The sequence below is a fragment of the Scyliorhinus torazame genome, chromosome 10, assembly GCF_047496885.1.
Source record: "Scyliorhinus torazame isolate Kashiwa2021f chromosome 10, sScyTor2.1, whole genome shotgun sequence".
In the NCBI taxonomy this organism is placed as follows: domain Eukaryota; kingdom Metazoa; phylum Chordata; class Chondrichthyes; order Carcharhiniformes; family Scyliorhinidae; genus Scyliorhinus; species Scyliorhinus torazame.
The window spans coordinates 222456228-222471446 of NC_092716.1; the positions used below are offsets into that span (position 1 = coordinate 222456228).

A 15219-nucleotide genomic window follows, 5' to 3' on the forward strand; every position below is an offset into this window, starting at 1 on the left:
TTAGACTAGGATTTTTCTGTCTCACATTTCTTGGATACCTCTCTAGGTAAGAACATCTTCAACTTTAACTCAGAGTTGGAGACTTTTGGGGAGGGTCCCAGGCAGCAGGTGAATTGCTCATCAAAGCTCAAACTTCCCAGTTAAGTGGTTGGATTCTCCGCAGCCCCGCACCGGAATCGGATTTGGCGCGGGGGCGGAGAATCCAATTTCACACCGAAATCGGGCCCGGTGATTCTCCGGGACTCAAGAATCAGAGTGTTCGCGGAGTACTCCGCGCGGCTGGAGGCCATTTCCAAAGGCCCGCCCAGCGATCCTCTGCTCCCGACCGGCCACTTTCCCGACGGCGTGATTCTAACCACCTATCGCCGGTCTGGATGCTCGCGTGGCCGCAGCCACCCTTGTGGGGATCGGGGGGATCAGACTCCGGGGTGGGGGGCCTTATAGGCGGCCCGGGGGGCAGATCGGCTTGGTCGGATCTTCGAGCGTGTGGCTGATTGCAGGGCGGGGGGGGGGGGTCTACATTTTTCATCTGCCTCTTGGAGGCCGCCGCCGTGCGCATGCGCGGAGGTCCCTGCTAGCCCCCTACAGATCAGTGAATCGGTTCCACGTTTTCACAGGATTCTTCAGAATGAAACGTTGGCGTTTTTACGCCGGCGTGGAGACATACTCCCATTTTGGGAGAATCCAGTCCAAGGTCTTCCTCGAGGTCTGGCCGTGGCTTGCATCTTGGGTTGTACATTCTCCGTTCCGCCGCACCAATTTTCGGGTGCAGCGCCCCGCCGCCGGCAGTGGGATCCTCCGTCCCGGCAGCAGGCCAATGGGGTTTTCCATTGCGGGAACCCCCAGGCTGCCAGGAAAACTGCGGGCGAGAACATGCTGACGGCGAAATGCAGGATTCCACCGACGGAGAATCCAGCCATCTCTTCATCCAAAATAGCCCCGTAAGCCCCCGACACTACCCCGTTCTCCAGGCCCCCTGTTGTCAGCACCTCCTCCAGCAATGTGGAAGCCGGCTCTACTGGGAAGCTCTGTATCTCCTTTCTGGCAAAGTCTCGAACCTGCATGTATCTAAATATTTCCCCCCGCTCCAGCCCATACTTCGCTCCCAGCTCCTTCAATCCTTCAAACCAACCCCGAAGAAACAAACCTTTTAGTGTCCTAATTCCTTTCTCCTCCCATCTCCAAAAATTTCCATCCCACTTCCCTGGCTCAAATCTTTGGTTCCCCTGAATCGGCGTTTCCCTTGACCCTGCCCCCAACCCAAAGTGCTGTCGAAACTGCCTCCAAATTCTCAACGAAGCTGTTACTACCGGACTCCCTGAATAACTCCCCAGGGCCGTCTGGAGCGGTGGTGTTGCTAGCGCCTTCAATCCCGACCCCCTACACAAACTCTCCTCCATTCTGACCCATTGGGAGTCAACCCCTATGACCCAGCTCCGTACCTTCTCCACATTCGCCGCCCAGTAATAATACATCAGGTTCAGAAGACACAAACCCGCTGGCTGCCTTCCTCTCTGTAGTAGCACCTTTCTAATTCTGACCACCTTCCTCCCCCATATGAACGAGGTCATCATAAGAACATAATAAGAACATAAGAACTAGGAACAGGAGTAGGCCATCTGGCCCCACGAGCCTGCTCCGCCATTTAATGAGATCATGGCTGATCTTTGTGGACTCAGCTCCACTCTCCGGCCAGTACATCATATCCCCGAATCCCTTTATTCTTTTTCTTAAAAACGTTTAAAGAAGGAGCCTCAACTGCTTCACTGGGTAAGGAATTCCAGAGATTCACAACCCTTTGGGTGAAGAAGTTCCTCCTACACTTCGTCCTAAATCTACTTCCCCTTATTTTGAGGCTATGCCCCCTAGTTCTGCTTTCTTCGACCAGTGGAAACAACCTGCCCGCATCTATCCTATCTATTCCCTTCATAATTTTATATGTTTCAATAAGATCCCCCCGCATCCTTTAAACTCCAATGAGTACAGTCCCAGTCTACTCAACCTCTCGTCATAATCTAATCCCCTCAACTCATCCCTTCAATCTCTCTAAAAAATACCTTTGGCAGGAAAATCGGCAGGCATTGGAAAATAAACAGGAATCGCGGCAACACATTCATTTTAACTGCCTGTACCCGACCCGCCAGTGACAGAGGGAGACCATCCCACCTTGCCAGATAAGCTTTCACCCTCCCCACCAAACTAGAAATGTTGTACCTACGGAGCACCCCCCTCCCCCCAATCCCGAGCAACCTGCACCCCCAGGTATCTAAAGTGAGTCCCTGCCCGATGGAATGGCCGCCCCTCCACCCCTGGCCGATACAACCTGCAGAATGTTGATGACTCTTTGATGCCACATTTGGTCAGATGCTGCCTTGATATCAAGAGCAATCACTCTCACCTCAGCTGTGAAACTCGGCTCTTTTATCCCTGTTTGGGGTAAGGCTGGAAAGGGATCTGGAGCAGTGGTCACTGCAGAACTCAGTCCATTCACCAATGCTCAGTTTATCAGTGAGTAGGTACGGCTTAACAGCACTTCAGTAACCCCCCCCCCACCATCTCTGCACTGATGATTGAGAACAGGCAGTAATTAGACAGACTGGATTTGGCCTGCTTTTTGCAGTCTGGGCATACCTGGGGAATTTTCCACATTGTCTGGTGGATGCCAGTGTTGTAGCTTTATTGTAACGGCTTGGCTAGAAGAATGGGTATTTCTGAAGCACATGGCTTCATCACTAAAAAGGAGACATTTTTGGGACCCATAGCCTTTGCTGTATTTAGTGAGCTCAGCCATTTCTGAATACCATGTGGGGTGGGATTCTCCGCCGGCGAGTTTTTCCGTTTTGCCGGTGCCCGGGGGTTTCCCGACGACGCGGGGCTGCCGCGTAATGAGAAACCCCATTGACCGGACGGCATAACCGAGAATCCCGCCGGCGGTTCGGGGCAGAAATGTGGCCCGGCGGGACGGAGAATCCAGCCCCGTGTTGTGTGTATCAAATTGGTTGAAGGCTGGTTTCAGTGATGGTTGGGATCTCAGGAGAATGCTGAGATGGAACAACCGCTTGCCACTACTGGTTGAAGATGGTTGCAAATGTTTCAGACTTGTATTTTGCACAATGTGCCCGGCTCCCCCATCGATGGGGATGTTTATGGATCTTCCTTTAATGGTTTACCACTATTCGTGGCAGGTTTGGCAGGACTGCACAGCTTAGATCTGGTTGGTTTGTTGTGGGCTCTCTCAGTTCTGTCTATCGCGTGCTGCTTCTGCTGTTTATTAACGTTGGTCCCATGGCTTGATAGAAGAAAGAGGGATATGCTGAGCTGTGAGGTTTAGATTTGGTGGAATACAAATTTTGAGCTGCTAGATCTGTTCCTGATCTTTCTCATTTAGCACAGTAGTAGCACCAACATGATGGATGGTGTCCTCAGTATGTCATCTCCACAGGGTCTGTGCAGTGGTCATTCCGACCAATACTGTTTTGTGACCTGTAGATAAGAGAGAATGAGGTGATGTGGGCTTTTCTCGGACTGCTAGTGAGGGTCATGAATTGCATGTCATCTGGATTAGGTGGAGGATAGATACATATTTCTGAGCGCAGACAAATGTTTGTCAGATACACCATACGCTTTCATAGTCAACAGAGTCAAAGGCTTCTGTATGGTCGTAATTGGCCATTTTGATGCTGTTACTCGCACTTTCTTTAAATTTCCCAGACAGTGAAGATCAAATTAGAAGTGCCTCTTGGTGGGGAAAACCATACTGCAAGTCTGCAATGAGCTTCTGGGAAACTAGGAGGAACCATTTGAGGAAAATCCTTGCAATAAACTTCCCTTTGGCAGACAGCTCCCCTCACCACTACAGTGAATTGGAGACACCAGTCGACTGTTTCTCCTGTGAATGGCTATTTGACTTGACTTCTTCTTAATCGTCCGTCTTATCCTTGCCATAAACCTGATGCCATGGGGTTTGGAGCCAAGGTTAATGATGCCAAGGCCCACTCCCTCATGGCAGTATACTGCACCACCACCTCTGTTGAATCTACCTGTTGACAGGACATACCCAAGAATGGTAATGAAGGAGTCTGGGGCATTGGCTGAAAGCTTTAATTTTGTGACAATGACTATTTCAGGTTGCTGCTTGATTTGTCTGTGTAGTTTTCCAATTTTGGCACGAGTCTCCAAATATTAGAGAGGAGGACCTTGCAGAGTTGACTGGACTGCGTATGCATTTGTGATGTCCGAATATGGCGCCTAGGCTGATGCTGGATGGCTCATTCATTGCTAGACCGAGGCCCCCTCTTAAACACTCCCAGCTGAATATGTGTTCATCTGCATGAAGGAACTCCCCCGCCCAGATTGGTTTTACAAGGGAGCAAAATTGGAATTTGATAAGAAAGTCAGAGGGGTTGGAAGGCTTGTTAGGAGAAAAGCTGCACTCAATAATTGTAACTTTAGTTACAGTCCCTTTTGACCTGGCACACAACACGGCGATGAGCACAGGCAGCAGAGGGAGGAACTGTATGCAGGGAGAGAAGGAAGAGGGTTTTGGTTAAAAGGCTCTACCTAGCCAGGATCTTCTCGTACATCCGCTTCATCAGAGCCAGGAGCTGATGGAGTTACCTTTCAACCAGAGGATGATCACAGAGCAATGTCACTTCCTGTAACCAAACCTATATTCACACAGCAGGGTAAGGACAGCGCTGTCAGTGGTGTTATATTCCTTGCCTTTTTCTCTGAGATAGCCAGATATGTAGTGTTGACAAAGAATATAAAAATAAGAAGTTTGAATCAAAACAAATTTATTTTACCCTACTAAACTAAATAAAGTTTTCACACTCTACTGAGTTACAGATACTAAACTAATGATACTGAATCTGAAGTACAGCAATCAATATTCTATCTATTAAACTACACTATGACTTGACCTTGTGCTATATCTCTACATTCAATTCTCACTCTGCTCTCATCATGTTCTTTTCAGCTTCTCCCAGAAGTCCTAGAGATGCTGTCTTATTTTCAGTGAATTAGTAACGCCATCTAGTGTTTGATTTACACATAGTTTCAGATGTTAACCATTTACTCCACTGGCAGTATACATATCATTGCAAGTGGCTGTGAAAATTACAATGTCCCGAATTTCTAAAGCAGCAGCTTCTAGGCAGGAGCAGGTAACATTGCCAACATTACACAGTTCACCATGCACTACTGCATCAGGGAGATGACAGAAGCCCTGGAAGCCAAGAAGGGACCTTTATGCCCTTTGTTCTTACCAAAGAGAAACAGGAGGAGCAGACATGGGCTTTGCCAGGCTAGTGGGATTCCTAATGGTGCAGGGTGCCATCAAGTTCACATATATGGCACAGCCAGGGGCGGATCTACTATGAAACTCATGAAGCTTAAACTTCAGAGCCCCTAATCCCGGAGAGGCCCCAGAAGCGACTTTAGTCCACATTGCTTAAAAGTATGAGAAGGGTTTATAAAAAAAAAAAATTAATAATATAGTGTAATTCAATACAAAATAATAGTAAAAATAAAAATTAAACGGTTATTAAAGTATCATGTAGACTAGCCGTAAACAAAAAAACGTGCAAATTAAGGATGTTTCACTCTAAATATATTTAATATAAAATAATTATAAATAATTTAAAACACTATTAACATTTATGACAGAAATACAAACAGTAGATGACGTGTCGTAACAAAAAAGGGAAGCCGTTGAAAATGCAGTCACAATGCTAACGTGAATTTTCAACGTGATAGCACTCGTGATAGCGATCTAGACAAGAATTCTTTTCAATAAAGTGTTCATAAGGATACAATATTTTAATTACCCCTACTCAAAAATAAATGTTATATTTAGAAAAGTAAGGTAAGTAATAAAGGTGAAATAGTGTTAGAGTAGCCTAAGCCTATTGTTTTTATGAAGAGGTGAACGGAAGGTAGGCTCCGGCCGCATAGCCTAGGCTAATACTAAATAACAAGTATTTATGAAAAAGTAATAAAAGGGTGAATTTGTGTTAAATTACAGGTGTTTATTATGAAAAGTGTTCAAATAATGGTAACATTTTTTACATTTTTTTGTTTTTTGCACTGAGTGCTGAATTTGGTGCATTTGAGTGCTATAGTGAGAGTTTGGTGACTGAGGGAGTATAAGGGTTAATTTTTATCTAAAGTCTAGTCTTTCTTTTATTTAGTTAATTAACTTAAAAGTTGCTGTTTGGTGTAGAAGAAGGTGAATTTTCAATCAGCTTTAAACAAAGGTTCTACTTGTAGGTACTTGCAGCTGGAGTTTGTTAATTAGTTAATTGGATTAGGCCAGTTTTCAGAGGTTAGATTCACAATATAAAAGTGATCCACCTACAGTGCAGACTTTGTTTGCACTGAGTGCTGAATTTGGTGCATTTGAGTGCTATAGTGAGAGTTTGGTGACTGAGGGAGTGCTGAATTTGGTGCATTTGAGTGCTATAGTGAGTTTGGTGACTGAGGGAGTGCTGAATTTGGTGCATTTGAGTGCTATAGTGAGAGTTTGGTGACTGAGGGAGTTAGGTGAGGAGGGAGTAAGGTGCTCCTTTCATTTTGTTTCCTACATTTCTGCAAAGAGCAAGAAGGGAGCCAGGAGTTTACAGGGAGTGCAGCTGATTGAGAGCAGAGTCGGAGGGCGGAGGTCCAGTTGGTCCACAGGGCAGCTATATTCTGTAATGCAAGAGGGGATGGAGGCTAGACCAGTTGCATGCTCCTCCTGTAGGATATGGGTGGTGAGGGATACCACCGGTGTCCCCGCTGACTATACCTGCGGGAAGTACACCCAACCCCAGCTCCTCAGAGACCGTGTTAGGGAACTGGAGCTGGAACTGGATGAACTTCGGATCATCCGGGAGGCAGAGGGGTTTATAGAGAAGAGATACAGGGAGGTAACCATACCCAAGGTACAGGACAAGAGTAGCTGGGTTACAGTCAGGGGAAAGAAAACAAACAGGCAGACAGTGCAGGGATCCCTCGTGGCCGTTCCCCTTCAAAACAAGTATACCATTTTGGATGCTGTTGGGGGGGATGACCTACCAGGGGAAGGCCCTAGCGGCCAGGTCTCTGGCACTGAGTCTGGCTCTGGGGCTCAGAAGGGAAGGGGGGAGAATAGAAAAGCAATAGTTGTAGGAGATTCAATGGTTAGGGGAATAGATAGGAGATTCTATGGTCGCGAGCGAGACTCCCGGAAGGTATGTTGCCTCCCGGGTGCCAGGGCCAGGGATGTCTCGGATCGTGTCTTCAGGATCCTTAAGGGGGAGGGGGAGCAGCCAGAAGTCGTGGTGCACATTGGTACCAACGACGTAGGTAGGAAAAGGGGTGTGGAGGTAATAAATGAGTTTAGGGAGTTAGGCTGGAAGTTAAAAGCCAGGACAGACAGAGTTGTCACCTCTGGTTTGTTGCCGGTACCACGTGATAGCGAGGCTAGGAATAGGGAGAGAGTGCAGTTGAACGCGTGGCTGCAGGAATAGGAGGGAGGGCTTCAGGTATTTGGATAATTGGAGCACATTCTGGGGGAGGTGGGACCTGTACAAGCAGGACGGGTTGCATCTGAACCAGAGGGGCACCAATATCCTGGGAGGGAGGTTTTCTAGTACTCTTCGGGAGGGTTTAAACTAATTTGGCAGGGGAATGGGAACCGGATTTGAAGTCCAGCAACTAAGATAGTCGATATTCAGGACGCCAAAGCGAGTACTGAGGCAGTGGGGAAGGGAACACTGACAAAAGAGAGTACTTGCAGGCACTGAGATGGGTTGAAGTGTGTATACTTCAACGCAAGAAGCATCAGGAATAAGGTGGGAGAACTTAAGGCATGGATCGCTACTTGGGACTACGATGAGGTGGCCATCACGGAAACTTGGATAGAAGAGGGGCAGAAATAGCTGTTAGAGGTACCTGGTTATAGATGTTTCAATAAGATTAGGGAGGGTGGTAAAAGAGGTGGGGGGGGGGGCATTGCTAATTAGAGATAGTATAACAGCTGCAGAAAGGCAGTTCGAGGAGTATCGGCCTACTGAGGTAGTATGGGTTGAAGTCAGAAATAGGAAAGGAGCAGTCACCTTGTTGGGAGTTTTCTATAGGCCCCCCAATAGTAGCAGAGATGTGGAGGAACAGATTGGGAAACAGATTTTGGAAAGGTGCAGAAGTCACAGGGTAGTAGTCATGGGTGATTTCAACTTCCCAAACATTGAGTGGAAACTCTTTAGATCAAAGTTTGGATGGGGTGGTGTTTGTGCAGTGTGTCCAGGAAGCTTTTCTAACATAGTATGTAGGTTTTCCGACCAGAGGGGAGGCCATATTGGATTTAGTACTTGGTAATGAACCAGGGCAAGTGATAGATTTGTTAGTGGGGGAGCATTTTGGAGATAGTGACCTCAATTCTGTGACTTTCACTTTAGTAATGGAGAGGGATAGGTGCGTGCAACAGGGCAAGGTTTACAATTGGGGGAAGGATAAATACGATGTTGTCAGAATTGAAGTGCATAAGTTGGGAACATAGGCTGTCAGGGAAGGACACAAGTGAAATGTGGAATTTGTTCAAGGAACAGGTATTACATGTCCTTGATATGTATGTCCCTGTCAGGCAGGGACGAGATGGTCGAGTAAGGGAACCATGGTTGACAAGAGAGGTTGAATGTCTTGTTAAGAGGAAGAAGGAGACTTATGTAAGGCTGAGAAAACAAGGTTCAGACAGGGCGCTGGAGGGGTACAAGATAGCCAGGAGGGAACTGAAGAAAGGGATTAGGAGAGCTAAGAGAGGACATGAACAATCTTTGGCGGGTAGGATCAAGGAAAACCCCAAGGCCTTTTACACATATGTGAGAAATATGAGAATGACTAGAGCGAGGGTAGGTCCGATCAAGGACAGTAGCGGGAGATGGTGTATTGAGTCTGAAGAGATAGGAGAGGTCTTGAACGAGTACTTTTCTTTAGTATTTACAAATATGAGGGGCCATATTGTTGGAGAGGACAGTGTGAAACAGACTGGTAAGCTCAAGGAAATACTTGTTAGGAAGGAAGATGTGTTGGGCATTTTGAAAAACTTGAGGATAGACAAGTCCCCCGGGCCTTACGGGATATATCCAAGGATTCTATGAGAAGCAAGAGATGAAATTGCAGAGCCGTTGGCAATTACCTTTTCGTCCTCACTGTCAACAGGGGTGGTACCAGAGGATTGGAGAGTGGCGAATGTCGTGCCCTGTTCAAAAAAGGGAATAGGGATAACCCTGGGAAATACAGGACAGTTAGTCTTACTTTGGTGGTAGGAAAAGTAATGGAAAGGATACTGAGGGATAGGATTTCTGAGCGTCTGGAAAGACACTGCTTGATTAGGGATAGTCAGCATGGATTTGTGAGGGGTAGGTCTTGCCTTACAAGTCTTATTGAATTCTTTGAGGAGGTGACCAAGCATGTGGATGAAGGTAAAGCAGTGGATGTAGTGTACATGGATTTTAGATAAGGTTCCCCATGGTAGGCTTATGCATAAAGTATGGAGGCATGGGATAGTGGGAAATTTGGCTAGTTGGATAACGAACTGGCGAACCGATAGAAGTCAGAGAGTGGTGGTGGATGGCAAATATTCAGCCTGGATCCCAGTTACCAGTGGCGTACCGCAGGGATCAGTTCTGGGTCCTCTGCTGTTTGTGATTTTCATTAATGACTTGGATGAGGGAGTTGAAGGGTGGGTCAGTAAATTTGCAGACAACACGAAGATTAGTGGAGTTGTAGATAGTGAGGAGGGCTGTTGTCGGCTGCAGAGACATTGGTGGGATGCAGAGCTGGGCTGAGAAGTGGCAGATGGAGTTTAACCCTGAAAAGTGTGAGGTTGTCCATTTTGGAAGGACAAATATAAATGCGGAATACAGGGTTGACGGTAGGGTTCTTGGCAATGTGGAGGAGCAGAGAGATCTTGGGGTCTATGTTCATACATCTTTGAAAGTTGCCACTCAAGTGGATAGAGCTGTGAAGAAGGCCTAAGGTGTGCTAGCGTTCATTAACAGAGGGATTGAATTTAAGAGCCGTGAGGTGATGATGCAACTGTACAAAACCTTGGCAAGGCCACATTTGGAGTACTGTGTACAGTTCTGGTCGCCCCATTTTAGGAAGGATGTGGAAGCTTTGGAAAAGGTGCAAAGGAGATTTACCAGGATGTTGCCTGGAATGGAAAGTAGGTCTTACGAGGAAAGGTTGAAAGTGCTAGGCCTTTTCTCATTAGAACGGAGAAGGATGAGGTGCGATTTGATAGAGGTTTATAAGATGATCAGGGGAATAGATAGAGTAGACAGTCAGAGACTTTTTCCCCGGGTGGAACAAACCATTACAAGGGGACATAAATTTAAGGTGAATGGTGGAAGATAGAGGGGGGATGTCAGAGGTAGGTTCTTTACCCAGAGAGTAGTGGGGGCATGGAATGCACTGCCTGTGGAAGTAGTTGAGTTGGAAACATTAGGGACCTTCAAGCAGCTATTGGATAGGTACATGGATTAAGGCAGAATGATATAGTGTAGATTAATTTGTTCTTAAGGGCAGCACGGTAGCATTGTGGATAGCACAATTGCTTTACAGCTCCAGGGTCCCAGGTTCGATTCCGGCTTGGGTCACTGTCTGTGTGGAGTCTGCACATCCTTCCCCGTGTGTGCGTGGGTTTTCTCCGGGTGCTCCGGTTTCCTCCCACAGTCCAAAGATGTGCAGGTTTGGTGGATTGGCCATGATAAATTGCCCTTAGTGTCCAAAATTGCCATTGGTGTTGGGTGGGGTTACTGGGTTATGGGGATAGGGTGGAGGTGTTGACCTAGAGTAGGGTGCTCTTTCCAAGAGCCGGTGCAGACTCGATAGGCTGAATGGTCTCCTTCTGCACTGTAAATTCTATGATAATCTATGATTAATCTAGGACAAAGGTTCGGCACAACATCGTGGGCTGAAGGGCCTGTTCTGTGCTGTATTTTTCTATGTTCTATGTTCTATTACCTTAGCCTGTGAGTTTTGGTGGCCTCGTCTTGCCTAACTTAGTTGAGCCAAGCGTAGGCTAGCTTGAACATAGCCTAGTTTAGCCTATTTAGCTTATGTATTATAAATCTTAAAAAATGGCGCTTTACTTTCTGAGAAGGAGGGCGGGATTCTCCGCAATTGGCGCGATATCCGCCGACCGGCGGCAAAAACGGCACGAATCAGTCCGGCATTGCGCCGCCCCAAAGGTGTGGAATTCTCCGCATCTTGGGGATCGAGCCCTCACCTTGAGGGGCTAGGCCCGCGCCGGACTGATTTCCGCCCCGCCAGCTGACGGGAAAGGCCTTTGGTGCCCCGCCAGCTGGCGCAGAAATGACTTTGCCGTGCGGCGTATGCACGGGAGCATCAGCGGCCGCTCACGGCATCCCCGCGCATGCGCAGTGGATGGGGTCTCTTACGCTTCCGTCATAGTGGAGACCATGGCGAAGGCGGCAGGAAAAGAGTGCCCCCATGGCACAGGCCCGCCCGCGGATCTGTGGGCCCCGATCGCGGGCCAGGCCACCGTAGGGGCACCCCCCGGGGCCAGATCGCCCCGCGCCCCCCCCAGGACCCGGGAGCCCACCCGCGCCGCCTTGTCCCGCCGTTCGAAAGGTGGTTCAATCCACGCCGGCTGGCGTGGGTTGACAGCGGCGGGACTTCGGCCCATCGCGGACCGGAGAATCGCCAGGAGATTTCCGCCGACCGGCGCGGCGCTATTCCCGCCCCCGCCGAGTCTCCGGTGGCGGAGAATTCGGGGCACGGTGGGGGTGGGATTCACACCGGCCCCCGGCGATTCTCCAACCCAGTGGGGGATCGGAGAATCGTGCCTGGGGTTTTTTGAAAAAAAACTTTCTCAGAAAGTAGACCTTGCAAACCTGCGACAATAGTCGCACAACTCAAATTGATTAATTTTTTGTTGTATATATTTCAACAATCCCAAAGTTTGAGAATCAGTAGCACAGATGTTGTAAAGGTGAAGTGTCATGGTAAGTTGGCTGTTCTGTTGTGGCTAATGTACTATGTACCATGTGCAGACTATGTACCATTGCAGCCCATTCACTTAACCTTGTTGGAGAAAAGGCAGTGTCTACTGTACCTGAAGTTGTTGACTATTTTGGCATTTTGCAGGAGCTGTATGTTTTCTTTTCTGGATCTCCACGAAGATGGGGGATTTTAAACACACAGGGCAATCTACATTTTTCTCTAAAGAGCTTAAGTGTAACTAGATGGTCTGCACACTATGAAGCAGTCCGGGCAATTAAAAATGGACATATGGGTATTTTACAAACTCTCAAACATATTTTTGAAGACTCAGAAGAGAAGCCTGAATGTAAACGAGATGCAAAGAATTTATACCACAAGTTGGTAAAGCTGGAATATGCTATTTTAACAGTCGTTTGGGAAGAGGTGCTGGAGCGTTTCAACAAAACAAGTAAGAAACTCCAAACCCCTGATTTTGATGTATTTGAAGGTTATCTTCTGCTATCATCTTTACTTTCGTTTGTTAAAGAACTCAGAGAAAATTGTTATGAATCAGAAGCAAAAGGTTTGTGTGAAGATATCACCTCAAGTTATTTTGATGCTTCCAAACGCATTGTTACAAGGAAATTTTCAGATGGAACAAGTGGTATTGCTTCTTTGAGAGGAGCTGACAAATTTAGGATAGAAGTTCTATATCAACTCTATGACTGCTTGATAATCCAGTTACGCAAGAGGATTGACCCATATGAGCAGATTGCAAAAAGGTTCAAGTTCCTCTCAGAATTGGTGAACAATTCTGAAATTGATGAGGACAGTATTAAACTTATAATATCGTATTACAAAGATGATATTGACCACAAATTAGTAAACGAGTGTTATCAGTTCAAAGAATATTTGCACCTTAGGAAATCCCAGAACACAGAAGAAAACACGCCATCTAAAATGCAATGCGCAGAAGTTCTTCAGCTTATTTGTGAGCAACACCTAATTGAAGTGTTCCCCAATATTACTAATGCGCTTAAGCTGTACTTGACAATGCCTTTCACGAGTTGTGAAGCAGAAAGGAATTTTTCAAAGCTATCCTTTATAAAGAACAAATTTTGGTCTACCATGACTCAAGAGTGCTTAAATTCTTTATGCATATAGAAAATGACATTGCAAGGAAGCTCTCATATGACAAAACTGTACGTGAATATGTTGCTAGAAAAAACAGAAAAAAGAGTATTTTGTAAAATGTGCTTCATGTAGTATGTATTCTCATAGGTGTCTAAAATAAAAGATTATATTGACTGTGGTCTTTTCTATGTTTTATTTCATCATTCTATGATGCATCATGCATGTATATAACATTTCCCTAATTTTCATCCCCCCATAACTCGAAAACTATAAGGCATAGGAATTTTTTATTCACACCAGTGACTTTGACATGTGAGATAATCCAGTACTGCAATTTTACTCAAAATCTGAGATGTAGTGGTTAAATTTTTAAAAAATTTGTGGTGATCTGTCGTGGAACAACCCCACTGAAGAACATAACAGTGGTTACCCAAACCTCGTTGCTGGTTGCGAAGGGGCCCCCATAACAGTTCAAGTTTCAGGGCCCCAAAAATGTAAGTCCACCACTGGGCACAGCAGGCTCTACTTATGGGGAGATGTACCAGGACTGCAAAGGTTAACCCTGCATGAATACATTGTTGGTGTGCGACCACGCACGCAGTGTCTTGTTGGTGAATGCCCATTATCCTAGCAGCAATCATGATGCTTCCATCCTGTGTCAGTCAGCCATACTTGCCATTTTGAGCCATTATGATGAACCAGACAGTGGCTGGTGACAAGGTCTACTTGGTCTACACCTGCCACCTTATCAGGTATGATCATTGTGCTTATAGGTAGAACCATGCTGCCATCAGGGACATCATGTAGTAAAGCACTGATGTTCTGAAGCAACAGTTCAACCCCTGAACCATTTGGGACAGAGATCTCCAGCACTTGCCAGGGCTTGTCTTCCAATTTGTTGTGGTATTGGTCCATCATTCGCAACCTCACGCTCATGAGGATGTAGCCCTTCCCACCAAGCCTATGGAGAGCACTTCGGAAGACGGAGAAAGGAGGAAGAAGAAGAGAATTGGCATCTAGAAATCCTTTGCACAAACTGGGCCGTCTGTGAGCAGCTGTTCGGTCTCCACCTCGCCTACAATCTCACCACTGCTCCACAATCTCTTACCTTTCACATTGTCCCCATGGACACAATCCAGAAATTAAATAAACCAACAAAAGAGCCATTCCATACCAACTTCATCCAACAGCACGTGTCAGTAATACCTACAAAACTGAACTATTCACCCTTGTGCATTCCCTCAGTGCCCGTCTTGTGGGTGCCTTTGCCTGGCCCAGTACTCCTGTTGAGTATTTACCCACCTCAGTGACTGCAGCAGAACTGATGATATTGCAGATGGCCTTTAAGGATGCTCCAGAGCAGCTCTGGGCCTTGAAAGCCCAACCTAGGTTTGCACAGTTGGGCTGGCTGGCTGATAGGCGACCACAAGAGCACTGGCAGAATGGCAGTGTTGGGAGCATGAATGAGGTCATCCTGAGACAAGACAACAGGTCCATGCACCACAGAGCTGATACCACCCCCCCTGAACTGACACTTTAATAAAACTAGTAATCTGAACTGACACTTTAGTAAAACTAGTAATCTGAACTGACACTTTAGTAAAACTAGTAATCTGTAAACAGCCAGACTGCTGTGAAATCATTTAAGCCCCTTTGAATACTGGCATCATCAACAACCATGGCATCTGAACCTGCATGGCACCAGCTGGGCTTAAATGACAACACACATGACTTAGTGTGATGTCCACTGCAGAACTGAGAAATTGGGTGTTTTCTGCCTGTGTTTAAATGGCAGCTCAGATGTGGGCTATCAGATGCTGCTTCACAGTTGGGTCTGTGAATGCTGTCAGGGAGTTGCCCATTACTTGCGCACTGGAAAGGGTGGGTTCCAAGCTCTGCATGAAGCCAGTGCCAAGTTGGAGTCCGAATCCTTCATGCACCTTGACAGTGATAGCAGGTTTTCTGGGTGGCCTGCCAATGCACCAAGCGTATCTGTGTGCATGCCCATCATCATTCTTCTGTACACCACCCAATTAGAGTTCTCATCGGAGTTCTCTGCAGAAATCCCATTGTGTGACCTTGCCTTTGGGTGAGCTAGAGTTGCAGAGCTTGGGTTTC

General features: G+C 46.8%; 1 protein-coding gene across 1 annotated transcript in view; it reads right to left on the bottom strand.

Annotated features, from left to right (window-relative positions):
• Positions 1 to 11666: 11666 nt before the first annotated feature.
• The window catches only part of ric3a (RIC3 acetylcholine receptor chaperone a), a 161229-nt gene continuing 157676 nt past the window's right edge, over positions 11667 to 15219 (bottom strand). Inside the window, exon 7 of the mRNA XM_072466441.1 lies at positions 11667 to 15218. Within this exon, the coding sequence (XP_072322542.1) occupies positions 15144 to 15218 (75 nt within the window). The 3' untranslated portion in view covers positions 11667 to 15143. The remainder of the gene's footprint in view (position 15219) is intronic.